The sequence below is a fragment of the Ranitomeya variabilis genome, chromosome 2, assembly GCF_051348905.1.
Source record: "Ranitomeya variabilis isolate aRanVar5 chromosome 2, aRanVar5.hap1, whole genome shotgun sequence".
Classification (NCBI taxonomy): domain Eukaryota; kingdom Metazoa; phylum Chordata; class Amphibia; order Anura; family Dendrobatidae; genus Ranitomeya; species Ranitomeya variabilis.
This window is the reverse complement of record NC_135233.1, coordinates 469976219-470002129: the sequence shown is the minus strand read 5'-3', so window position 1 is coordinate 470002129 and position 25911 is coordinate 469976219. Positions and strand designations below refer to the sequence as shown.

The 25911-nt window shown below is 42.5% G+C and overlaps 1 protein-coding gene and 1 long non-coding RNA gene across 4 annotated transcripts in view; one reads left to right on the top strand and one right to left on the bottom strand.

Moving 5' to 3' along the window:
- The window catches only part of LOC143806792 (uncharacterized), a 6219-nt gene extending 2583 nt beyond the window's left edge, over positions 1–3636 (top strand). Inside the window, exon 2 of the long non-coding RNA XR_013221558.1 lies at positions 1742–3636. This is a non-coding gene — a long non-coding RNA (uncharacterized LOC143806792). The remainder of the gene's footprint in view (positions 1–1741) is intronic.
- Positions 3256–25911, bottom strand: LGALS12 (galectin 12). Of its 3 annotated transcripts, none has more exons than XM_077287710.1 (9): positions 25778–25911; positions 24545–24633; positions 22548–22761; positions 19159–19278; positions 18958–18996; positions 18169–18195; positions 17826–17914; positions 16067–16229; positions 3256–4427 (listed from the first exon to the last, which is right to left on the bottom strand). In XM_077287710.1, exons 1-9 carry the CDS (start codon positions 25820–25822, stop codon positions 4281–4283), a joined length of 933 nt encoding a protein of 310 aa, XP_077143825.1. In that variant the 5' UTR covers positions 25823–25911; the 3' UTR covers positions 3256–4280. The 3 variants fall into 3 exon arrangements, with proteins under 3 accessions (XP_077143825.1, XP_077143824.1, XP_077143826.1); XM_077287709.1 differs by lacking the exon at positions 25778–25911 and adding an exon at positions 24844–25285; XM_077287711.1 differs by lacking the exon at positions 25778–25911 and adding an exon at positions 25191–25212.

Below are 25911 nucleotides of genomic sequence, written 5' to 3'. Positions count from 1 at the left end.
TGCACAGTTTTGCTTTCACAGGTTCTTTGTTTCTGCACAGTCAACGTTAATGTGGTCTGTGGACATAAATCAGCTGAGGAACTCAGAAAAAGACACAAAGAGAAAAGGGTAATAAATTCTCCCATAAAAGGCTGACTGACAGATTCTCAGTTAACTCATACTGCAGCTAGCAATGAACATTGTGATATAGAGGCTATAGAAGGCAAATGGTGGAACGTTTTTAATGAAACGCAAAAAAATAAATTTTTGGTCCCAATTACATGCATTTAAATAGTAAAAATAAAAGCACCTTGTTTGTAATGTTTTGTATTTGAAAAAAAAAAGTAACCTTGAAGTTTGAAAAAATAAATAAAGTGCAAGACGCCAATTATACTATGCAAAACACGTTGGATACCAGTTCTGGAAAGTCTTTCTGCAGTCCAAACAGTCCCAGAAAAATGTCCCATCTGTTCCTGCTGACCTAAAATAGATAATCTAATTTTTTTTTTCCCCTATCAAAATCAACAATGAATTCATTGTATTTACTAAACCCTTTAGATTATATATTTATTGTATTTAAATATTTAGTAAATTCAAAAACATAAACATTTATAGGAAACGACCCAAAAATAAAATTATAGTACAAGAAGCGACACGGTATAGGATGTTATCGGTCCATGCATTCTTAAAAAAATCAGATTGATATTGTGGCGTGAGATGGACAATGGAGTAACGTGACCGCAGCCAAGCAGCTTTACCTTTTCCCTGTAGTCAGCAGAGTGTGGATACAGCTCTGAGCTGATCGGATGATCTGTGTATGACACCTGGTAGCCCTGGATCCATTGCATAACATAGTCATTGTTTCCAAAGAGGTTGTCACTAGTGATGAGCGAATGTTCTCGGATAAAGTGTTCTCCAAGCATGCTCGGGTGTTAACTGAGTGTCTTCGGCATGCTTGAAAAATATGTTCGAGTCCCTGCAGCTCCATGTCTCGCGGCTGTTCGACAGCCGCAACACATGCAGGGATTGCCTAACAAACAGGTATATCAGCCATATTTTTGGAAATATGGTTCTTTTCTACATACAAGACATTGTTATCATTAGTCATTTTAGGTCACTTCAGGAAATTACCAGTTTTGCTCTTCAATAGTCCGAAAGGTCTACCATGTCTAGTGTTAGTCCAAAAGTTCTACCATGTCTAGGGTTAGCCCGAAAGTTCTACCATGTCTAGGGTTAGTTCGAAAGTTCTACCATGTCTAGGGTTAGTCCGAAAATTGTACCATGTCTAGGGTTAGCCCCAAAGTTCTACCATGTCTAGGGTTAGTTCGAAAGTTCTACCATGTCTAGGGTTAGTTCGAAAGTTCAACCATGTCTAGGGTTAGTCAGAAAGTTCAACCATGTCTAGGGTTAGTCAGAAAGTTCTACCATGTCTAGGGTTAGTCAGAAAGTTCAACCATGTCTAGGGTTAGTCCGAAAGTTCTACCATGTCTAGGGTTAGTCCGACAGTTCTACCATGTCTAGGGTTAGTCCGAAAGTTTTACCATGTCTACGGTTAGTCCGAAAGTTCTACCATGTCTAGGGTTAGTCCGACAGTTCTACCATGTGTAGGGTTAGTCCGAAAGTTCTTCCGTGTCTAGGGTTAGTCTGACGGTTCTACCATGTCTAGGGTTAGTCGGAAAGTTCTACCATGTCTAGGGTTAGCCCGAAAGTTCTACAATGTTTAGGGTTATTGAAGTTTTAGAGTTATCATCTCTTGTTGCAGATATGTCTCGTGAACAACTGGAAGGAGTGGTCCGCACAGTCGAGACCCTTTTAAGCGAGGCGGAGGCGCTGAGGGCACGGTGCCAAAAACAGAGCGATGACGTGAGACAACTATGCGAAGACCTCAGGAATGAAAACAGAGACCTCATAGAACGATTCTCCCAGGCTGAACGAGACCTGGCGGAGGTGAAACGCTCGGTCAATGAATTAATGGACACTAAGGTGGCATTTGAAGCCAGAGAAAGGCAGGTGCGAAAACTGAGCAAGCAGCTGTGAAAAAGAACTCTTATCAGATGTGGATTATTCCACAACTTCTGAATGGGTTATAGACGTGGGTGAACATAGTTTAATGGCAGCTTGTAAGGACCCATCATCCTCATCAACTCACATCTACAATGCCAGAGCAGCTCCTCAGACATAATTTAAGTTTTCTTAATTGGATATGAGATTTTTTTGTTGCTTAGGCCTCGGTTATGAAAAATTTAGCAAGTTAGAGCAATGTAGTAAGGGAAAAAGATATACGTAGTGTGCAAATCAGTCTTCTCAATAGCGGCAAAGCTATGAGAAGACGTCAACTGTAAAGGAGACCCTATAATCATTTATTTCCCTACTTTTATTACAGATATATTTCATATCTTACATAATAAATAACCCAATAGCAGGAAATTTGTGTCGGAAATAAGCAGAAAGTTATCATTCTTATCGATTGAAGCCACGTCATCTGCTACTATGTGCCCTCGTAAGGTTCATGATCTACTATCATGAATGGTATAGGCAGCAGAGAACAATAAGTTATGATATATTTGGAAAATTCCCCATGTGGCTTGTGTTACAGGGAATGTCCAGGTTTGGAGTGACTGCAGACTTCTGAATCCTGACAGTGTGTGGTCCGCTCGTCATCAGGATTCTCAGCGTTGTCCATGAGAGCGGGCAGTTACGCGAGGACAAGTATGCGATTTGCATCACATTCCGACTAGACGTGCTTGCTCTTCCTCAGTGCCCTTCTATTGAGTGAGGACGAGCACGTCTAGTCGGCATGTCCATACTTGTGGTGACATTACTGTCCGGTCTAGCCGTCAAAACCAGAGAATCCTGAAAGTGAACGTACCACTCGCAGACAGGATTCAGAAGTCTGAACTGCAGACTTTAATTCTAAACCTGAACAAGCCCTTTTCAAACTTATGTATTTTTTTGCATGATGTAAATGCTGCCGTTTTCCCCAATCTGACCTTGTTTTTCTTTTGTTCCTGTGCCTCTCCATTCCTGAGATATGGCCCCCTGTTTCTGGATAGAAATCTAATCTTTTTAGCTAACTGGGTGTGTTCCTAGTGGAAACGCCCACAGAACTGTTGATGAGCACGCCCACTTGACTAACAAGGCTTACATTTCTATAAAAGAAAAGAACGGGCCATATCTTAGGAACGGAGAGGCGCAGGAACAAAAGAAAAACATCGCCGGATTCAGGAGAACAGCGGCATTTACACCAGTAAACAAATGAAATAATTATGGAAAGTGACAGGTAATCAACTTTTATTTTTTAAAGTACAAACTTTAAGTCAAGGCAAAAAATACATCTAGTAAATCGATATGAACATAAATAAATGGCAGCTATATAATGTTTCAAACGGGTTATAGTTTAGCCATCAGGTATAGTAGGAACACATAACATGACACACAATGACCGTAAAATAGAACCAAAAATGCCGAGACTGGTGTGAAAAGCAATTATTCAGCATGACTATACCGCCACTGCATGGTAGTAACCGCCATGCAAGGGTTAAGCAGCACGCGCCGTCTTGTGAGGAGTACTGAGCCGATTAAGGATGATTAACTAGGAATTGGGGACAGTGTGACAAAGCGGAAAAATACTTAACTGATTCTTAGTGAATATGTATCCAGAAAATGTAGGATTTCTTGCTTTATTTGTTGCATTTGACGTGTCAAAAATGTTTTACAAAATTCTCTCTAATATTCTGTAGGTTTTCCATGCTGTAGATGTTCAGCATTATTTATAAAGAATAGTGGATGATTATATTTTTTGCAATGAATGTTTAATAAATGTAGTGAATTTAGCAGATACCATATGCATCACTGTCAGCGTCGTTTGTCACAAATAGCCAAGAGGAACAATGGAGAAGTTGAGGCGGCTGGTGCAGATGCAACGGTCGCGTGATATTTGGCACATGTGTCGTCATATATTTTCTTAGAACGGTAAGTTGAGAATTATTGCAAGAACTTACACCCAGATATCTTCACTGAAGGTCCTCTCGGGTGCGGCATCCAGTGACCTAGGACTGCAAAGTTACATGGAATGTGGATATAATCACCTCCAACGTCTTAGCATGTTACATTAAGGTTCAAACATGGCACATTGTCAACACCTACAGAACAACGGATGTCCCAAGGTGCGAGATCAAAATTGGTCAAATCAGCATGGCAGGGTCTACCAGTCCAGATGGGTCTTCTTGGTCTTCAGAGCTCAAAGTGCAAGTGTCCATGGGTCAAGCCACATTTAGGTAAGGAAATCCAGATACTTCAGATTAGCAGTTAACAAAGTATAACAGGGCGCTGCCCTCTATCCGGAGCTCATCGATGGATTTCAGGTCTAGTTCTGGAGGACCAAAGTCACCAAGCGGAGTCCCGTTGATGGCGAGTCTGAACATGCCAGACTCAGGAAGGATTAGTATCTGAATTTAGCATAAAAAAGAAAAACAAAATGGTTACTAAAAGAGAAAAAAACCCAAAACATTAACACTCAAGAGGTGTCATCACTTACTCGGACATTGTTTTAGAACTATATTTAATTATTAGAATAACTTTTGTATTGACTATTATTCTATCAGAAGTATTTATGCTCAGAATGAGGCTCCTTCACATGGCTGCTTAAAAAAAAAAAAAAAAAAAAAAAATTGTAGGCATCAGACGGTCCATTTTTAGATTAGATTTAGATCAGACAGACAGACAGACAGAGTGGCTTGTGTAGCTTACTGTACATGTATTAACCCCTTCATGACCTTGGGATTTTCCGTTTTTCCGTGTTCGTTTTTCGCTCCCCTCCTTCCCAGAGCCATAACTTTTTAATTTTTCCGTCAATATGACCATGTGAGGGCTTATTTTTTGCGGGACGAGTTGTACTTTTGAACGACATCATTGGTTTTAGGCATGTCGTATACTAGAAAACGGGAAAAAAATTCCAACTGCGGTGAAATTGCAAAAAAAGTGCAGTCCCACACTTGTTTGTTTGGCTTTTTTTGGTAGGTTCACTAAATGCTAAAACTGACCTGCCATTATGATTCTCCAGGTCATTACGAGTTCATAGACACCTAACATGACTAGGTTCTTTTTTATCTAAGTGGTGAAAAAAAAATCCAAACTTTGCTTTAAAAAAATTAAAAAAAAATTGCGCCATATTACGATACCCGTAGCGTCTCCATTTTTCATGATCTGGGGTCGGTTGAGGGATTATTTTTTGCGTGCCGAGCTGGCGTTTTTAATGATACCATTTCGGTGCAGATACGTTCTTTGAATCGCCCGTTATTGCATTTTAATGCAATGTCGCGGCGACAAAAAAAACGTAATTCTAGCATTTCGATTTTTCCCTCGCTACGCTGTTTAGCGATCAGGTTAATGCTTTTTTTTATTGATAGATCGGGCGATTCTGAACGTGGCGATACCAAATATGTGTAGGTTTGATATTTTTTTTTATTGATTTATTTTGAATGGGGCGAAAGGGGGGTGATTTAAACTTTTATATTTTTTTATTTATTTTTTCACATATTTTTTTTTTTTTTTTTTTTTTTTTTACTTTTGCCATGCTTCAATAGCCTCCATAGGAGGCTAGAAGCTGGCACAACGCGATCACCTCTGCTACAAAGCAGCGATCATCAGATCGCTGCTATGCAGCAGAAATGCAGGTGCGCTGCCGGCGATCAGTAACCATAGAGGTCTCAAGGACCTCTATGGTTACTCTGCAGAAGCATCGCTGACCCCCGATCATGTGACGGGGGTCAGCGATGCGCTCATTTCCGGCCGCCCGGCCGGAAGCGCCAGTTAAATGCCGCTGTCTGCGTTTGACCCCAATTTGGTAACCAGCAAAGGTAAAGCAGATAGCTGTGGGCTTTTCTTATCAGGCCGGACAGGTCCTTGGTTATTTTGAGCTTCCCAGCCTAAATACCAGCCCTCAGATTCCCCAGAAGAGGAGCATCATATGAGATTCTCCAGTTCTGGTGCTTCGGTTTTGCCAAGGCACCAGGGCAATTAGAGTAATGAGTATTGAGATTGATGTCAACTGTAAATTGTCCAAAAACACAGCGGACATAAAGACAACCCCAATACTAACCAAATAATATTAAAAAAAAAAAAAGCCGGATTACTCACCGGTAATGCTCTTTTAGTGAGTCCACGACAGCACCCTACTGGAGAGAGGGATCCGCCCCGCAGGAACAGGAAACCTATTGAGAAATAAATGGGGGCGGTCCGCCTCTCCTCCTCAGTTTTGATTTCAGAGTACCCGGAGGACCGCCAGTATTAGGCAAATATCATTTATTTCATTGTTTAAACTTATTTGCTTATGATTAAAAGGATTTTACTCAAATAATATGTATTATATTAATCTAGGGAGGGATGTAAGAGGGTGCTGTCGTGGACTCACTAAAAGAGCATTACCGGTGAGTAATCCGGCTTTTTACTCTTCGCCACGACAGCACCCTACTGGAGATCTTTCAGAGACCATCACCTAGGGAGGGGACCACCGTGCTGAGGACAGTCCTGCCAAAGTCTAGGTCAGAAGTTGACGATAGGTCTAGCCTATAGTGGTGATAAAAAGTAGAAGGATTTGACCACGTTGCCGCCTTACATATAGTTTCAATCGGGACGTCTCCCCTCTCTGCCCAGGAGGATGCCATCGCTCTGGTAGAGTGTGCCGTTATGCCTTCCGGAGGGTTTTCTTTCCTCGCGGAGTAAGCCAGTCTGATAGCCTCTCTGATCCACCGGGATAAGGTGCTTTTTGTTACTCCATGACCCTTCTTGATGCCCTGGAAGGAAATAAACAGAGCCCTACTCTGTCGCCAGCTGCTGGTCTTTTCAATGTATTTTAACACTACTCTTTTAACGTCTAGAGTGTGATATTTTTGTTCTTCAGGAGTGGATGGATTACTGAAGAAAGTGGGCAAGATTATTTCTTGTGACCTGTGGAATTTTTTCGCTACTTTGGGCAGGTAGGAAGGGTCTGGTTTAAGAATTAACTTATCCTGAAAGGTTAACAAAAAAGGTGGATCTATAGAGAGTGCTTGGATGTCACTGATTCTCCTAGCTGAAGTCAGTGCTACCAAGAGGGCCGTTTTTAGTGATAGACATTTAATTGGTATTGAGTCTATTGGCTCGAATGGAGAGTCTGTTAGGGCTTGTAAGACTAAATTTAAATCCCAGGGTGGAATCCTAGGTATGTTAACTGGATTCATTCTTTCGCAGGCCGTAATAAATCTGGATACCCATCTATCCCCCGCAATGTTATGGCCATAGAGGGCTCCTAGTGCTGAAACATGAACCTTTAAGGTGTTTACAGTTAGACCTAGTTCTCTCCCTTTTTGAAGAAACTCCAGGATAGAATGTATCGGAATTTCTGATGTGTCGGTAGATGTATGGAATTGAAAAAATTTTCTCCATACTCTTGTATAGATTTTTGTGGTGGAGGGTTTTCTACTATGGAGAAGCGTATCAATTAAACCCCCCGAGAATCCTCTCGATCTTAACATCTGCCTCTCAAGTTCCAGGCCGTCAGGTGGAGATTGTCCACCTGAGGGTGGAAAAACGGACCCTGGAAGAGAAGGTTGGGCGTTGAGGGGAGGACCCAAGGATCTGAGACCGACATGGTCTGTAACCATGAGAACCATGGTCTCTTGGGCCAGAATGGAGCCATCAGTACAACTCTCGCCCCTTCTTCCCTGATTTTGCGTATAACTTGAGGTAGCAATATGATCGGAGGAAACGCGTACGCCAGACTGAACTGCCAAGGGGCTTGGAGAGCGTCCAGAATGTCTGGATGATCCGCTGGAGATAGAGAAGCAAATCTCCGGACTTTTCTGTTTTTCCTTGTGGCGAAAAGATCTATCTGAGGACGGCCCCAAAGAGATATTATGTCCAGAAATATTTGCTGGTTTAGACACCACTCTCCTTGCCTCATGGTGTGTCTGCTTAAGAAGTCCGCCTGCTGATTGCTTGCTCCCCTTATGTGCAATGCAGTAAGGGATGTTAGGTGACTTTCTGCTAGATTTAAGATTTCCGTAGCAGAAGACATCAGAGTCTCTGATCGCGTACCTCCTTGCCGGTTTAAAATGACCAAAGAAAAAAGATCATGTCCATACAAATGGGAGCACCACAAACCAAAATCAAGAGGATTAATGTACACAATAGATGCTTTTATTAATAAATAGCACAGCAAAACACACAGAATACAAAATTAAAAACATTTAAAAGTGCAATGTGCAACAACAACCTGCACATTAGTCATCTCCTGATATAGGGAAAAATGACAAACCACATCCCTACCCTCTCCCACTGAATAAGTTAAGGTGCAATAGCTGGAATGTTATAGACAAGACATGCTGAGATTAGAAAATGCAGGAGTATAAATGATCGACCTGCAGCTCTGGACCCATGACTGTGGAAATATACAAATATATATATATACACCCAGTATGCACATACACAGGGCCCTATCTGTATCACAGTATCACCTGGCCTGCTGAATAACACCACAGGAAAATTGCCAAAGGGTGAGCAAGATGTCAGATGAAAAGAGTATACATACGCCCCATGGATCCAATACTGAGCCTGGCAGATGCAATGAGTACAAGAGCAGATGGAGACACATCAGCAATAAGAGGGAGGGAAAGGGATGTGGGGTGCGAACCCACGCGTATCGCCGCGGCTGTGGCGGCTTCCTCAGGGAAAAATAGCTATTTTTGCATCTGCCAGGCTCAGTATTGGATCCATAGGGCGTATGTATACTCTTTTCATCTGACATGTCTATAACATTCCAGCTATTGCACCTTAACTTATTCAGTGGGAGAGGGTAGGGATGTGGTTTGTCATTTTTCCCTATATCAGGAGATGACTAATGTGCAGGTTGTTGTTGCACATTGCACTTTTAAATGTTTTTAATTTTGTATTCTGTGTGTTTTGCTGTGCTATTTATTAATAAAAGCATCTATTGTGTACATTAATCCTCTTGATTTTGGTTTGTGGTGCTCCCATTTGTATGGACATGATCTTTTTTCTTTGGTCATTTTCTGCTGTTTTCTCTGTCCATGGTGAGCCCCAATACTGTTATATTTAGTGGTGTCCTCCGCACCCTTGTTAAGTACACCTCCTTGCCGGTTTAGATACGCCACCGTGGTGGTGTTGTCGGACAGGACTCTGACGTCTTTCCCCCGAATCTGTGGGAGGAAATGGTATAAGGCGTATTTTACAGCATTCAGTTCTTTAAAGTTAGAGGAGCTGCAATTTTCTTCCATGCTCCATGATCCCTGGCAATAATCGTTCCCCATATGAGCGCCCCATCCATGAGGACTGGCGTCAGTGGTTATGGTGTGAGATGGCGTTATTACCCATGGAACCCCACTCAACAAATGGTTTGAGTCTAGCCACCACTCTAAGGAAGTTAAAACCTCCTGAGATAAGGTTATTTTTGTATTTAGGTGACCAAATAACCGTCTATCCTCTTGTAATATTTGATGTTGTAGTACTCGAGTATGGTGTTGAGCCCATCTTACTGCTGGTATACAAGAGATAAGAGACTCTAATAACGACATAGCTTGTCTTAGGGATATACGAGGATTATTTATTGCGGCTAGGACTTTGTGTCTAATCAGTAGGATTTTTACCTGCGGCAGGAGACACTTTTGAGATATGGAGTCTAACTGGAACCCCAAGAACGCCTGACGGGAAAGCGGAGTGAGTCTGGATTTGTCGGTATTGATTATCCAGCCCAGGTCCTGTAGAGAGGAAATTGCGTGAGCTAAACGATCAGCACATTGAGTAACTGAATTTCCTATTACCAAAAAGTCATCCAGATAGGGCACAATCAAAGTTTCCTTCTGGCGTAGGTATGCCATCACCTCTAGCATTATCTTGGTGAAGATCCTCGGCGCTGTTGAGAGGCCGAAGGGTAAGGCCGCATACTGGAAGTGACGAACCTCGTTGTTGATTTTTACCGCCACTCTGAGGAATTTTTGGTATCTGTTATGAATGGGGAGATGATAGTAAGCATCCTTTAGATCAATGCCCCCCATCATACAGTTTGGGAAGAGGAGTTTTATGGTGGACCTAATGGACTCCATTTTAAATGTATAATTTTCAATGAATGAATTGAGTTTTTTAAGGTTTATGATGGTTCTGAAAGAACCGTCGGGCTTAGAGATTAGGAATAGGGGAGAATAGAATCCCCTACCCTCCTGTCCCACCGGCACTTGGACTAGGACCCGTTTTGATATTAGGGTTTGAATTTCAAGCTCTAAAGCCTGTTGCTGTATAGGCGAGCTGAGAGTTGTTATAATATAAGACTCGTGGGGCACACGAGAGAATTTTAATTCCATCTCGGACGATATTTAAAACCCACGAGCTAGATGTTATCTTCTCCCATTGGGTGGTGAAAAATTTAAGTCTGCCCCCAACTGGTATGTCCTCAGTATTTGTCTTTTGGGGGGTTGGGTCTTCTAAACATGGTACCTCTCTGCTTGTCGTCCTTAGGGGTCCATGTTGTAGACCTATCCGTTTGCCTCCTTTTGCCAAACGGCCTCCTCTTAAAGGCTCTCCTGTAAAACGGAACAGAGGTTTCAGGAAAAGCTTTCTTCCTGTCCTTTGCCTTTTTGAGTATCTCATCTAAGGTTTTACCAAAGAGGTACTCACCCTCACATGGGATTGCGCATATTTTAGATTTAGATTGCGCGTCCCCTTTCCAACTCTTCATCCATAGGGCTCTTCTTGCGTTATTTACAAGGCCCGCAGATCTTGCTGCTAAACGGAGTGAGTCGGCGGAGGCGTCTGCCAGAAAGGCCGCTGCTCCTCGTATTAAAGGGATGGCTGCTCTTAGTTTTTCCCTCGAGCTTTTCTTTTCAATTTGCTGGTCTAACTGATCAATCCAGATGATCATTGACCGGGCCGCGCAAGTGCTGGCTACTGCAGGTTTGAATATTCCTGTAGCCGCTTCCCAGGAACGTTTAAGGGATGATTCAGCCTTACGATCCAAAGGATCGACCAATAGTCCCGCATCCTCCACAGGTAGAGTGGATTGTTTGGAGGTAGAGGCTACAGCTGCGTCGACCTTAGGGACTTTGGTCCAAGTAAGAAGCTCCTCGTCACTAAACGGATATTTACGTTTTGACGCTGAGGGTAGAAAGCCTCTCTGATCTTGCTTCTCCCACTCTCTTTTAATTAAGGTTTTCACTGCTGGTATAACCGGAAAACATCTCCTCTTTCTGTCTGCCAAACCCGCGAACATTATTTCTTGCGCGGTTTGCGCACCCTTAGACTCCTCACACCCCATGGTATTTCGAATAGATTTTACCAAGTTGTCCACACTGTCCAAGGGAAAACATGAGCGTCCCTCAATCTCTGATGAGGATGATGATGCTGGACATGATGATAGGGAGGCGTCTGACAGTATCGGTTGGTCACTGTCGGAGTCTGACACAAGTGTCGGCGTTTTAGATTTAGAACTACGCGTTTTTTCCTGGGTCATATTTTTTAGTTCTTCTCTAATAATGGCCCGTAGGTCCGTAATGGACACTGCTGCTCCCTGTGTTGTTTCTTTAAAACAGTCCTCACAAAGTTTTTTGGGGTATGAGTCAGGGAGGGGCTGGTTACACAAGGCACATTCCCTGTGCTTCGTTTTTTGTCGTTTTTTGCTCTAAGCGTGTAAGTAGAGAGAGAAAGGGAAAAGAGAGAGATAGGGAGACAGCGTTAGCTTAATAGGCAGAGTTCACAACTCACCCAGTGAAGCAAATAATACCGGATCAGAAGGCCGAGATCCTGTTCTGGAACCGTCGCTTTTACGAGCGGTGTCCGAGGATCCTCTGGCGTGATCTTTGGCGGGGGGTACTGGAACTCCGGTTGTGGGGTCCATGGCACCTGGGGATGACATCTCTGCATCGCCGTTTCAGTGTTAGTGAGTGCTTTAAATAGAGCGCCAAAACGTTGGGTTTTTTTTTTTTTTTTTTTTTTGCGCATGCGCAGACCAGTGCCGGCTCCCCCGCCCTGGATCCGGCCTAGGCGCCCCGGAAGTCCAAGATCCACTTCCGGGGTAGCCTGTATGTGCGGCGGTCGGCGCACGTGCGGCCCGGGATTCAACGCCGGGCCGCAATGGAAGGTCACCTTACCCGGCTCCTGCTGCCGTACCGCACGCTGGGAAGGACGCCGGTCGGCCTTTCCCGGACCCGGCCGTCTGCCCGCTCCATCAGACGAGGAGGGAGCCGTCTAACGGAACTCCCCCGACGCTGCTTCTGAGCCGCAGCCCCTGCCGTTCTCTCGGATACTGCGCAGGCGGCATGCAAGCCCAGGTATGCTTTCTCATTAAGAAGTCCTGTCGTTCCCGCAGGAACAGGAAACCTAAACTGAGGAGGAGAGGCGGACCGCCCCCATTTATTTCTCAATAGGTTTCCTGTTCCTGCGGGGCGGATCCCTCTCTCCAGTAGGGTGCTGTCGTGGCGAAGAGTAAAACACAGAATTTTTTTTTATTTACGGTAAATAAACACTCCCTGACACTTTCCTTGGTTCACCACTAATTAAAAAAAAAAAAGAGAAAAAAAATGTAGTCCACTGAATCCAATGTAGTCCAGCAAAGTCCATGTTAATGACGTAACCGCTCAGAATCGCCAGGGCTGGCGCAGCACAGAGCGACCTGGCAGTGGTTGTTTGCAAAGACTATAGAGTCTCAGAACGAGGCTCCATAGTTTTTGTATGGAGGATTCGATGGACTTCGCTAGACTTTGTTGGATTACGTCTGCAGGCACCTCTCCTTTACCAACACCAGGGCTTGTTACCAGCTGTGTTTTTGGATAATTCATAGCCGACATCAACCCCAAACCTCATTAACTCCATTGCCAATGCATCAGGGCACCGGGAAGAGTGAAGGCGAAGCCTAAGAATTGGAGCATCTTAAGTGCTGCTCCACCTATGGGCGGCTGCAGGCTGATATTCTTAGGCTGGGAAGGGCCCAATAATCACAGCACTCCCCCAGCCTGATAATATCAGCTCTCAGCTTTACCTTTGCTGGTTATCAAAATTGGGACCCCAATTCATTTTTTTCATTTACACTATGTTCCAAATTATTATGCAAATGACATTTTTCTCGGATTTTCCTAAATGGTCGGTGCAAATGACAATCAGTCTAATAAAAGTCATCACCCGTTAGAGTATACATCAAATTTTATTGAAGAAACCTCCCAATGATAACAGTATAATCTCCAAAATGAATAAAAACTCAAAATGCACTGTTCCAAATTATTACGCACAGTAGTATTTCTAAACATTTGATATGTTTTAAAGAACTGAAAATGCTCATTTGTGGAATTTGCAGCATTAGGAGGTCACATTCACTGAACAAAAAAGCTATTTAACTCCAAAACATCCTAACAGGCCAAGTTACATGTTAACATAAGAGCCCTTCATTGATATCACCTTCACAATTCTTGCATCCATTGAACTGTGAGTTTATGGAGAGTTTCTGCTTGTATTTCTTTGCATCAAGTCAGAATAGCCTCCCAGAGCTGCTGTTTTGATGTGAACTGCCTCCCACCCTCATAGATCTTTTGTTTGATGATACTCCAAAGGTTCTCTATAGGGTTGAGGTCAGGGGAAGATGGTGGCCACACCATGAGTTTATCTCCTTTTATGCCCAAAGCAGCCAATTACTCAGAGGTATTCATTGTCATGCATGAAGATGATTTTGTTCCTGAAGGCACGTTTCTGCTTTTTAGACCATGGAAGAAAGTTGTCAGTCAGAAACTCTATTTACTTTGCTGAGGTCATTTTCACACCTTCAGGAACCTTAAAGGGCCCTACCAGCTGGTTCCCCATAATTCCAGCCCAAAACATAACTCCTCCACCTCCTTGCTGACGTCGCAGCCTTGTTGGGAGATGGTGGCCATCCACCAACCATCCACTACTCCATCCATCTGGACCGTCCAGAGTTGCTCGACACTCATCAGTAAACAAGACTGTTTGGAAATTAGTCTTCATGTATCTCTGGGCCCACTGCAACCGTTTCTGCTTGTGAACACTGTTTAGGGGTGGCCGAATAATAGGTTTATGCACCACAGCAAGCCTTTGAAGGATCCTACACCTTGAGGTTCGAGGGACTCCAGAGGCACCAGCAGCTTCAAATAACTGTTTGCTGCTTTGTAATGGTATTTTGGCAGCTGCTCTCTTAATCCAATGAATTTGTCTGCCAGAAAACTTCCTCATTATGCCTTTATTTGCATGAACTCTGTCTGTGCTCTGTTTCAGTCACAAATCTCATCAGAGTATGATGATCACTCTTAAGTTTTCGTGAAATATCCAATTTTTTCATACCTTGTCCAAGGCATTGCACTATTTGATGCTTTTCAGCAGCAGAGAGATCCTTTTTATTTCCCATATTGCTTGAAACCTGTGACCTGCATAATAATGTGGAACATCATTTTTGAGTAGTTTTCCTTTAATTAGAATCACCTGGAAAACTAATTATCACATGTGTTTAAGATTGATTTCAGTGATTCATTGAGCCCTGAGACACAATACCATCAACGAGTTTATTTGAAAAACAAAACAATTAAATCTTTAAGACACTTAAATCCAATTTGCATAATAATTTGGAACACAGTGTATTTATCTATTGTCTATTTACCTCCTATCTAACTATCTATCTCTATATTTACACATCTTTAACACGTAAACATATTTCATTTCTATTCCATTAGGTGTCACATGGACAGCACATGGATGACACACGGACATGCCCTATAAATTATAATCGGTGTCCGTTTGTACGTGTCTCCAGTACGTATGAAAATGGAAGCCACATGTACCGTAAACACAGACGTGTGAAGGTGGCCTAAATGAGTACACCCACTTTGAATCAATATCTCACCAAATACAAGAACACTTTCCAAAATTTTGACAAAACTGAATTTCATAGGACTTTTTTTTTTTTTTTTGTGTCTATAACATTTTATCCTCATGTAATCTGAGAGCAGCATGATGTAGGGGCAGAGAACCCTGATTTCATTGAGGTGTCACTTGCTAGTCACAACTTTCTTGCTGCAGATCGCAGATCTAGCAGAGCTCAGAAAGCTGAGCTGTGTAGAACGCCGCCCACATGACCGATTGGCAGCTGTATCCACTGTGCATTGACAGAAAGCTGCTAGTCAGTGGTGGGAGCAGGGTGACACTGAGTAAGAGGACTAGCAGGCACGAGACATCTAGTCTTATAGTGATGATCTCTTCTTGATAAAATACTGATATTATTGAAACAGCAAAACACAGATCAAGAAGTGACACATTGCTGGAATCAGGGTCTCAGCCCCTACATCATGCTGCTCCCAGATTACATACATACATATAACCTGCTGACATATTTGCTTTAGGCACATTAAAGAAACTTGTATTTGTATTTATTTTTTGTCAAAATGGTGTGACAAGTTGTAGTTATGACAAATTTGCTCATAGGAGGCAGAACGCTTAGTCAATATTCACACATTGCTTTTCTTTTTCTGCGTTTTCTTTAATACAAATTTTAAGCTGCTTTTTACACTACCAGCAAAGTCTATGAGATTTCAGAATTCTCATGCACATACATTGGTTTTATTTTCCTGACTGATTTGGAAAACTGCTGCGTTTTTTTAAAACTGCCACGTCACTTCTTTCAGCATTTTTTCTGTGCATTTGCAGCATTTCTTCACCCGAAACAATGGGTAAGTGCAAAAATGCAGGTATCAGTTTTTGCTGTGTTTTTGGTGGAAAAACCTTAAGGAAGTTGCATCATGATTTTTTTTTGAGGAGGCGCTAAACTTTATTAGCATGCACAAGAGACCACAAAAATGCAGAAAAAAACCCACAGCATAACCTGCAGGAAAAAAGCAGCAAAAACGCAACGTGTGAACATAGCTTAATTTTGTCTTCAGCTTTGTAGACATTTATTATGAGCTGTAAAAATGATGTGTCAGACCTTGCCCCAATTTGCATGTCATGGCGATAGAACTGCTTGCTGATAATATTGGTAAGTCACAGACTTGTTGTTTGCTGTAAGCATCACCGGTCTGCACCTCCATATCATAGCCAAAGAACTTACCTCAAAATATTTCTTTGTATGAAACACAAAGAAAGGCGTCTGGATTTGTTGTGGTTCCCCCCATGACTGTCCCATGGAATAGTTGTAGTACAAAGATTCATCTTTGAAGCTCGCAGCAAGTTTAAAAGGGATATTGTTCTTAGATTTCAATGTGAGAGTTATCCTATAAGAGAATACATCAAACATCAGAAACCGGTGGAAAACCCCAATTCTTCATGGAGAATAAAAAACATCAGTGTTATTACCCCCAATACTGATCATATAAAGGGGATTACGTCCTCTGTAATAAGGCTGAGTATATACAAAATAACCCTGCTTGTGCATAGGTTATACATGAACCGAAGAGACTACACGGCTCAGTACTGCTATACGATGTCCGAGCTGCCGCATCTGTACAACACAGTGATAAGAGAGCAGGATTCTCTCATGTCTCTGTGTGTCCCGTGTACTGGAGACACCATGGCAGATAGTCTCCACTAGCTCAGAGACAACTGAGGCTTAATAATAGGAATTGTGCTATTCCTCATGTATATACACAACAGATTATTCTGAAAAATTATCTGAAAAGTCTAATAGGTAAGGTATAAAGTGTAAACGCTCAATGTATTATTTTTTTTACATTTTCAGCCATTTTAATTGCATTTAAATAGGTGAGGGTCCGTGTCCTGAGACCCCCACCATTCGCTTATATGAGAAGTGTTCAGCTCAGGAGATCACAGGGGAGTGCGGATGCAGTCGAAAGCCTTTGACTTTCTATTCTTTCGTGTGTGTTCTCGAGCCGGAGCAATGTGCTGTTGTTTCCTGAGCTGAGCACTTCTTAGCGATCTTTTGAGTCATTGGTGGCGGAAGGAAAAATAGCAATCTCTGAGGTTACTATCTGTGCAACTGCTGCATGTAGTTCCCGTATGGTAAGATTTGCATTCATAGACGCAAAAGTAAGAGCTCTGCAAAGATGTGAATTGACGAATAAGCAGCCTTATGGAATGGAAGAACAGATGCCTGGAGGCCTCATAGGCGGCTTCAACCAACCGAAGGTGGCGGAGGAAGCAGTGCCCTTCAGGGGTGTCCTAGCTTAGCCCGATCTTCTGTATTGTTCACTGGTTTCAATCTGCCAGTGGTATGCCTAGAGGCGATCCGATCTCTGCAAGAGCGTATTGGGAAGACCAAGAAGGCATCCAAATGTCTGAACGGAGTGATGGGTAGAGCTGCCCAGCGCTGATACTATTGAGTTGGGAGCCAGCTGGCCAGGTGTAGGCTGCACTGGTGGACACAGACTATAAAAGGGCCCATAGCCAAGAACAGTATATGGGCCCTTGATAGCCCAATAGTTCATCATCCTTCACAATTCCACCTGTTTTAGAGGTAGAAATGGGCCCCCTTACCTCTTGGGTCAGTTAAACCAATGCTATATCAGACCCATGTAGCCTTTTTTTTTTAAACTAAAGATTTCTTCTTAGTGTCGGCCTCCTGGTGAGGTGGCTCCTGTGTCCCCCAATGAAGCATCATGGTCTTGGTAAACTATCCATACAGCCTAGATCATCTATAAGGGGTACAGGAGTGGCAGCTGCACCCTGGCCCTGATGCCTAGTCTGAACCAGTGGCGACAATGCCACGTAAGAAGGCCCGAGGGTCAGATATAAAATGGAAGGGTGCAGATTTTGCTTTGCAGTCAAACTACTCTTTAGCACCGAGAATGTAACACAATATTATAGAAATACACGACATAATGAAAGTCAAAATAAAATCATAGTTAACTGACTCTTGTGGGTTTTCAGTTACCAAACCCCGAACCAGGATCATCTGACCTTCTGACAAGCCCGTGGGCAATGGCCTGGACAGGGGGAGATTCTGTTTGCAAAGGAAATGAAGGTTACTCAATAAATTATGTCCTAAAATGTGAATGTATTGAAAGATGAAATATGAAATGATTATGTGGACATCAATCACAGACAAATAAATCATACGACTGTACCCTTGTCCTGGTACAGTATAGTTACATGCATTCAATGGCCGGATGCACCTTCTCTCAGTGCGGTGGATGCACGTGCTACAATGTTTGTAATTATTTTCTATATGATCACATATTATATACAAGCACTTACCAGATCGGAATTTCCAGGTTTTAAAGGCTTAAAAGAAATACAAATAAAACACATTAATTTCAGTTTTGCAAATAACGATATAGCCATTATTGTTTGCAAGGGGGGACACAGACAGCAATTGGTCCCCTTTGTAAAAAAAAATTAGGGGAACCCTTATTCCTTATCAGCTAACTTATGCCAAGTTCACATGACCGTATTTTTAGGTGACTGTTACCCGCACTGGCAGCATCAGAGAACATCTGGCCAGTGCGGGTAACAGCTGACCGGCGGAGGTGCCGTTTATTGCACCCCATCAATCAGACACCCAAGGGTAGACCATCAATAAAAATAATAATAAAAAAGAGTAGTTACCAACTCCTTTAACTCTAGTGTACAATTACTTTTCACACTCCCACTGATCAGATATTGATGATAGGTCATAAATAAAAAAAAAGTAGTGGCCAACCTCTTTTACTCTAGAGCACAACTACTTTTAAAATCCTGAAAATGAAGAACATTCGCATTGTATTATCACAGAGTGGCTCCATTGGGTGAATAAACTGAAAATTGCATTTTCTTATATTTCATACAAGTCATATGTAAATACTTTCATGCCCAAAAAAGACAAAAGTATTCTAGGAGTGATACCTTTATTGGCTAACCAGAAAAAAAAAAAAAATTATAATAAACGTATCACTCCTAGAACACTTTTGTATTTTTTGAGCATAAACGTATTTAGGATTTTTCTGGCTAATGTAGTAGCATAAAATGACTTTTTGTTGTACATTAGGTCAAAATTCTATCCATTACCTGGCAGAGCGGGTAATCTGTCATTTCAGCATGATAAGGCTATTTAAATAAGTAAAAAAAAGTTAGATATTATATTTCCAATACATAAAACATGAGTTAATAGAAAGAAATACAAAGTAAAAGTCGTTACGTTATAGAAGCCGGATTATCAGGTTTCGAAAAACAAACCAATGTTAGAATGTAAAGATCCCTATAACTTACATTAGTGCTCAGAAATGAGATCTCCTTTACAGTGACATCTCCATAAACCCCCAATGTGTCCACATCACGGAGGGGGAGACGATAGGAGAAGTCCAGGAAATGATGTCCACCGATGCTGACCTATAAGGGAGAAGAAAGTAACGGAAGAATAAACCGCCGCCTTGTTTTATATATATGTCTTTTACTAAGCTTCTCAGATGATTTATGTTTCAAATAATCTTTATTGTTTTTCTTAATAGGGGGAATACAATATACACGAGGGATTAAAAACGTCCAACTAACAAGAATAATATGTCAATAGGAGTTGAGGGCACATGAGAGTCCAGATCTCCATTGATGTAGTTTGTGGTCTAAGTCAGCTGAGAGGAGATCAGTAAAAGACAGATAAAGAACTTTATTATCTCACCGATGAACACATATTTGCAAAAGTACTGGACAGTAGAGTAGATTCTGGGGGGCAGACGGTGTGATCACCCCGGGCCCTGCGCTCAGGGGGGCCAACTTGAAGCTACTTATACTGTTCACTATCTTGGCAGGGACAGTGCAACGGTATAGTTATTTCCTGCGTAGTGTGGGGAGACATGATCTCCCTGCATTACTGCTCTCAGCCTGTGGTCTACAGAACTGGCTGAGACACCGGTGACGCACGGGACATCAGAGTCCTGGCGCAGTGACTTCACTACGGTGCGTCAGGACTCCTGACCTGTACGTGTTCCGGTTAGATGAAGGTATGTTGGTCCACCTGTGCTTTGCCAGAGGACTCGTCAAGATTGTGGATTAGGTGAGTATATGGTGTGTTGAACAAAATAAAAAACTTGTGGTGTAACTGTGGGGCATGTTAAAGTATGGGGACCCCCTCACACATTGTAGGGTATACTGTGGGTGCCCCTTATACATTGTGGGGGCAATCATACAGTGTGGGAGCTAGTGTTAGGACTAGTATGCAGAGTGTGAGCAATTATGGGGGCCATTAAACAGCGTTGAAGCCAATGTGGGGCTCTTATACCATTTGTGGGTTAATGTGGGGTCATTAGACAGAGTGGGAACTAATGTGGGAACATTATACAGCGTGTGAGCTAATGTAGGAACATTATACAGTGTGGGAGCAAATGTGGGAACATTATACGGCGTGGGAGCTAATGTGGAAACATTACACAGCATGGGAGATTATGTGGGGCTATTATGCAGCGTGCAAACTAATGTAGGCCATTATATAGTGTGGGGGCTACTCTGGGATCCATTATACTGTGCTTTGTTGTAGCAGTGGGCTCATCATACTGTGTACAGGGGAGCTATTGGTCTATCGTACTGTGTATATGGGTGGTGTGGGCACAGCATGCTGTGTATAAGGGTATCTGTAGTCTCACCACACTTTGTATAGCTGAGCTGTGGGCTCATCATACTGTGTACAGGGGAGCTGTGGGCTAATCATACTGTGTACAGGGGAGCCGTGAGCTCATCGTACTGTGCACAGGGGAGCCGTGAGCTCATCGTACTGTGTACAGGGGAGCCGTGGGCTCATCGTACTGTGTACAGGGGAGCCGTGAGCTCATCGTACTGTGCACAGGGGAGCCGTGGGCTCATCGTACTGTGCACAGGGGAGCCGTGGGCTCATCGTACTGTGTACAGGGGAGCCGTGGGCTCATCGTACTGTGTACTGGGGAGCCGTGAGCTCATCGTACTGTGTACAGGGGAGCCGTGGGCTCATCATACTGTGTACAGGGGAGCCGTGGGCTCATCATACTGTGTACAGGGGAGCCGTGGACTCATCATACTGTGTACAGGGGAGCCGTGGGCTCATCATACTGTGTACAGGGGAGCCGTGGGCTCATCATACTGTGTACAGGGGAGCCGTGGGCTCATCATACTGTTTACAGGGGAGCTGTGGGCCGATCATACTGTGTACAGGGGAGCTGTGGGCCGATCATACTGTGTACAGGGGAGCTGTGGGCCGATCATACTGTGTACAGGGGAGCTGTGGGCCGATCATACTGTGTACAGGGGAGCTGTGGGCTTATCACACTGTGTATAGGGGAGCTGTGGGCCCACCATACTGTGTACAGGGGAGCAGTGGGCCGATTATACTGTGCTTAAGGAAATTGTATGTGGTTGTAGGGACTCAGGTGACATTATTAAATGTTAACTGATCAATTAAGTATTATTATTATATTGGGCACAGTGGGTACTATGACCATCAAAGGATCATCGGACATTATTACTTTCTAAGAGAAAAATGTGGACTTTGTTTTCTAGGGCACTTGCACAAGGCATTAATATTTTTAAGGGCTCAAATTTTCCATCTACAGGGCATAAAAGAGGCATTTTACTTTGTAAGGGGAAAAGTTGTTGGGATTATTATGCATGGAGCACTGTTAGGCCACTTTCACACTGTCAGTATTTCCCATCAGTATTCCTAAACCAAAATCAGGAGTGATGAGTCAGAGGAGAAGTATAATAGAAACCCGTCACCACTTCTGTATTTATCACCCACTCCTGGTTTTGGCTTACAAATACTGATGGAAAATACTGACCAAATACTGAATGTGTGAACATGGCCTTATTGTGTTAAACAGCAGGGGCATTACTAGAGACACATGCAGCAGCAGCGGTTTAGAATTAGGATGACAGCAGGATGAGTGGTTTGTGCAGGTTGGGGATAGATATGGACGGTGCTGGAAATGTGAGAAGTCAGATGTGTTGTTGTAATCTCTGCAGCCGCGTCGTGGCTGGAGGCTTTGTCATGTCGGTCTTGGCCACTTGGAAAATTGAACGACTCCATCAGAAAAAATGTCATCTGTAAGTCACCATCTATACCTGTACTCTTTGATCTCCACTACAAGGTCACTATATGACAGTAATATCAGTGTTGGTGTCATTCTATAGAGTATCCACAGCTAGGTGCATCACCGTAGTTGTAATCAGGACTACTGGTTAGGGGCCTTTCAGGTGTTTTGCACCCTCTGCCGGAGCTGAACCCCCTAGCTATGCATCGAGGGGTATGCCCCTGTATATACTGTGCTCCATTCACTGGAGGGGGAAAAAAAAATTATGTATATATATATTATTTTTTTATTTTATTTATTTATTTATTTATTTTTTTACACATGTACCGTAAATGCAATAAAAAACATATAAACACTAAATATATATATATATATATATATATATATATATATATATATATATATATATATATATATATACATATATACATACAGTATATTTTTTTTTTTTTTACAAAACGTTGCACAGACAAGGGGAGAGAAGTAAGAAGTGAATCTGTAGACTCCTGGATATACATTGGAGCAGATGAAGTTACAATTTGGGCTGCCATTTCTTTTTTGTGAAATGATAAAGCTTTAGCAGATGACATCCCATCAGCCTCTTACCTTTACTTTGTCGTCAAGAAAAAGAAAAAGAAGCACAAAAGCCTCTCCTTTTCGAAGTGGGAAGCCTGAGAATTTCTGCTCATCTAGCCACTGGTCCCTGCGCATGGCATTGCAGATAACGTGTGCATCCGAAGAAGAAAAGCGTGGATTGAAGTGAACGGCGATGTCAGAGCGAGGACGGGTGCTGCAGCCACACTGGAAGTCAATTTGGAACCTGGGAATCACAAGCAGATTTTACCAAACTGTCAGAAATGAGCCCCCTCCTGACTCCAGCATGTCACCCCCACGGCTCATCGAGCAGTATTGCAGATTCCATCAGAACTATGGATTGGTAGCTTATGAAAGGCGTGATTCTGGTTGGTACTTCTAATTAGCGGCTACTAAATGTGACTTCCTACCTACAATATAAGATTGGAGGCACGAAGAGGTACAGTAGGACCTCAGAGAAGTGTTTGGCTACTGTAATTGTGGAGGAATCCAATATGGATTTGTATCTGACATATCCACAAGATATCAACCCGAGGTTCCAGGAGGTTTTCAATGTTTCCCCATCTTGTTTCCAAATATGTTTATAATTGCTTAAAGGGAATCTGTCAGCAGGTTTCTGCTACCGCATCTGAGTGCAGCATAATGTAGGGGCAGAGTTCCTGATTCCTGCGATGTTTCACTTAGTTTACTGGGTGCAGCAGTTGTGATAAATTTACATTTTTTTTCTGCTGCAGATCTAGCAGAGCTCTGAATGCTGAGCCGTGTATAGCCCCACCCACACCACTGATTGGCAGATTTCTGTGTACACAGTGCATAGACAGAAAGCTGCTATTCTGTGGTGGGGACCTGGTTGAACAGAGCACGAAAGCCAGGAGGCATGAGACACCCAGTTCTGTAGTAATAATCTCCTACTGAAAAAGAAATGATTTTATTAAAACAACAGCACACAGCCTAGTAAGTGACACATTACTAGAATCAGGGTCTCTGTCCCTACATCATGCTGCTCTCAGGATTACATAGCAAAAAAAAAGTATTTTAAAGAAGAAATGTCTATGTATTTGATTTGGAATTTATACACTGAAAAGTTTTCTGCTTTCCTGTCCGATGCCATCTGTGTGATGTATGTGATTTTCACAGACCCATTGACTTGTATTGGTAATATTCATATGTTATGCAGGTGAAAAATGGACAAGTCTCCATGATTTTCTGCACGGACACACGGTCCATAAAAAAAAAAAAAAAACATGGACATGTGAACATCACCATAGACTAACGGGTGCATGTTCTATCCATGAAAACTCTGAATGTGAAACATGGACATCTGAATGAGGCCTAAGGGCACTTTCACACTGCATGGCGCTTACATCTGAACCTCCCACAAAACAGAATGCATGAGCCTATGTTCGACTGTTCGCCTCCAGTAGGTGCACAGACTTGAAAATGCTGCACAGCAGAGCACATATTTGCTCTGCCGTCTCCATTATAGTCTATGGCCCTGTTGCAAAATGCATCCAAATCCCTTTTTACGCGGGTTCAGATGTATTTGTTGATTTTATTTCCCCCAAATTCGTCAAACCGTTGCACACAATCATAACATTTGCTCAAAAATTCATGGCCTCCAATTTTTTTCAAAAATAATAATTACTCCGGTTAAGGACTGGAGTACATTTACAGAATTTTTTTTTTTTTTTTTTTAATTTACAATTGATGAATTGACTTCAAAATAAGCGTAAAACATAAATCACATCCACAGTGCGATAATGAAAAAAAATAAAAAAACAAAACAGGTGTCTAAAAAACATCAAAAAAGCTGAAAATTAAAAGGCGAAGCTGGCGCAAATCAGCAATGGGTTAAAAGCGCCAGAAACTAAGTAAAACCAGTGATAGGAACAATAACGAATCAGACCCTACCAGAGACAGATGATACCTAAATATGATAAGGTAAAACAGGAATGTCCTTTAGATAATAGAAAAATGGTGACAGGAGACAAGTGCACCGAACCACATACCGAAGAGCATCGCTGGCAACACGTCCTTGTATTAGGATCATTCGTCCATGTTGCAGACCCCCAAATATCGTACATGCGTAAGGAACAACCTGCATAACCATAAGGCAAAGTAACACAATCACTAAAAAATTCATCGCCTTTACATATTTACTATTAAGAAACATTCAAATATTCACAAATATTTCAAATAAATAGAACTTATACTTTATATGATGCCAAACCTGACTTTGGCTTACAAATACTGATGGAAAATACTGACCAAATACTGAACGTGTGAACTTGGTCTCAGGCATACTAACCAAATTTTGAGAATTGATCTGAAAAGTGGCCAACAAAATGTTACGTCCTGCACGGCCCTTCATTTGTAGGAGAACATTTACTACTTCGTTTTCTACAGAACGTGTAATGAAAATATTTAGGAAGATTTCGTTTTTGCTTTCTTGACGTCAGTGAATAACAAACACGGTTTCCTCCCATAACTTGTGACCCATAAGACATGAAGGGAGACGATAACTTGTGACCCTTAAGACATAAAGGGGGACGTTACGTCTGCACAATGTTTAATGCAAAAATAAAACACTACATTTTCTGCGTTCGCTTAAATAGAAAATATCGACAGCCTCAATACAATAGCAAAGCCTCTCACTCTACTTGTCTGGCCGCTCTGATCTGGGTGAAAGGTTGTCAGCTGTGCTGGGTGGATGGGGGAAGCAAAAAAGTCTCAGACCCTATAGAAAGTCTGACATCTGCAATGGTGGACTAGTGACAGGTCTGCGTTCACACTGGCAGAACCCACGGCATGGAGATTGTGGGGGGAAACAAGTATGTTATGTAAGTGCCCATCTGTCAATACATAAACCTCTCCTCTCCCCCCAGACAACCATGATGCAGCGACATTTTAATGTCAATATTACGGCTGCGATATTTTTGCGATTTCTACTTAACAGGACTCACTTAAATACCGGCAATATACGATATGCATCCAAATCGTAGCAAAAAGTTTTAAACTGAGTTATAATTGGTCTCGTTAATCCTCTTTAATGTTATTTTTTTTTTTTAACCATTTCCTTTCCAGAGCGCGTACTTTAGGGGAGGGGGGAATCAGGAGTAAAACAGGCCCTCGTACCCCTCTCAACGACTGCAAGCAATGCGCTTCTGATAGTAAATGACACACCTACAGACATGATATGTGGCGACCTATCATAGTAACAAGCAGGAATATCCTGTACACACCGGATAGAAGACAGGCGGCTGTAACAGCAGGGACAGGGGATCCATATCTGTGTCAGGCAATGGTTGAGTCACACACCAGGAAAGTTCTCTGAAACCCCTCCTCCTTTTTTTTTTTTTAAACTTAACCCTTCTCC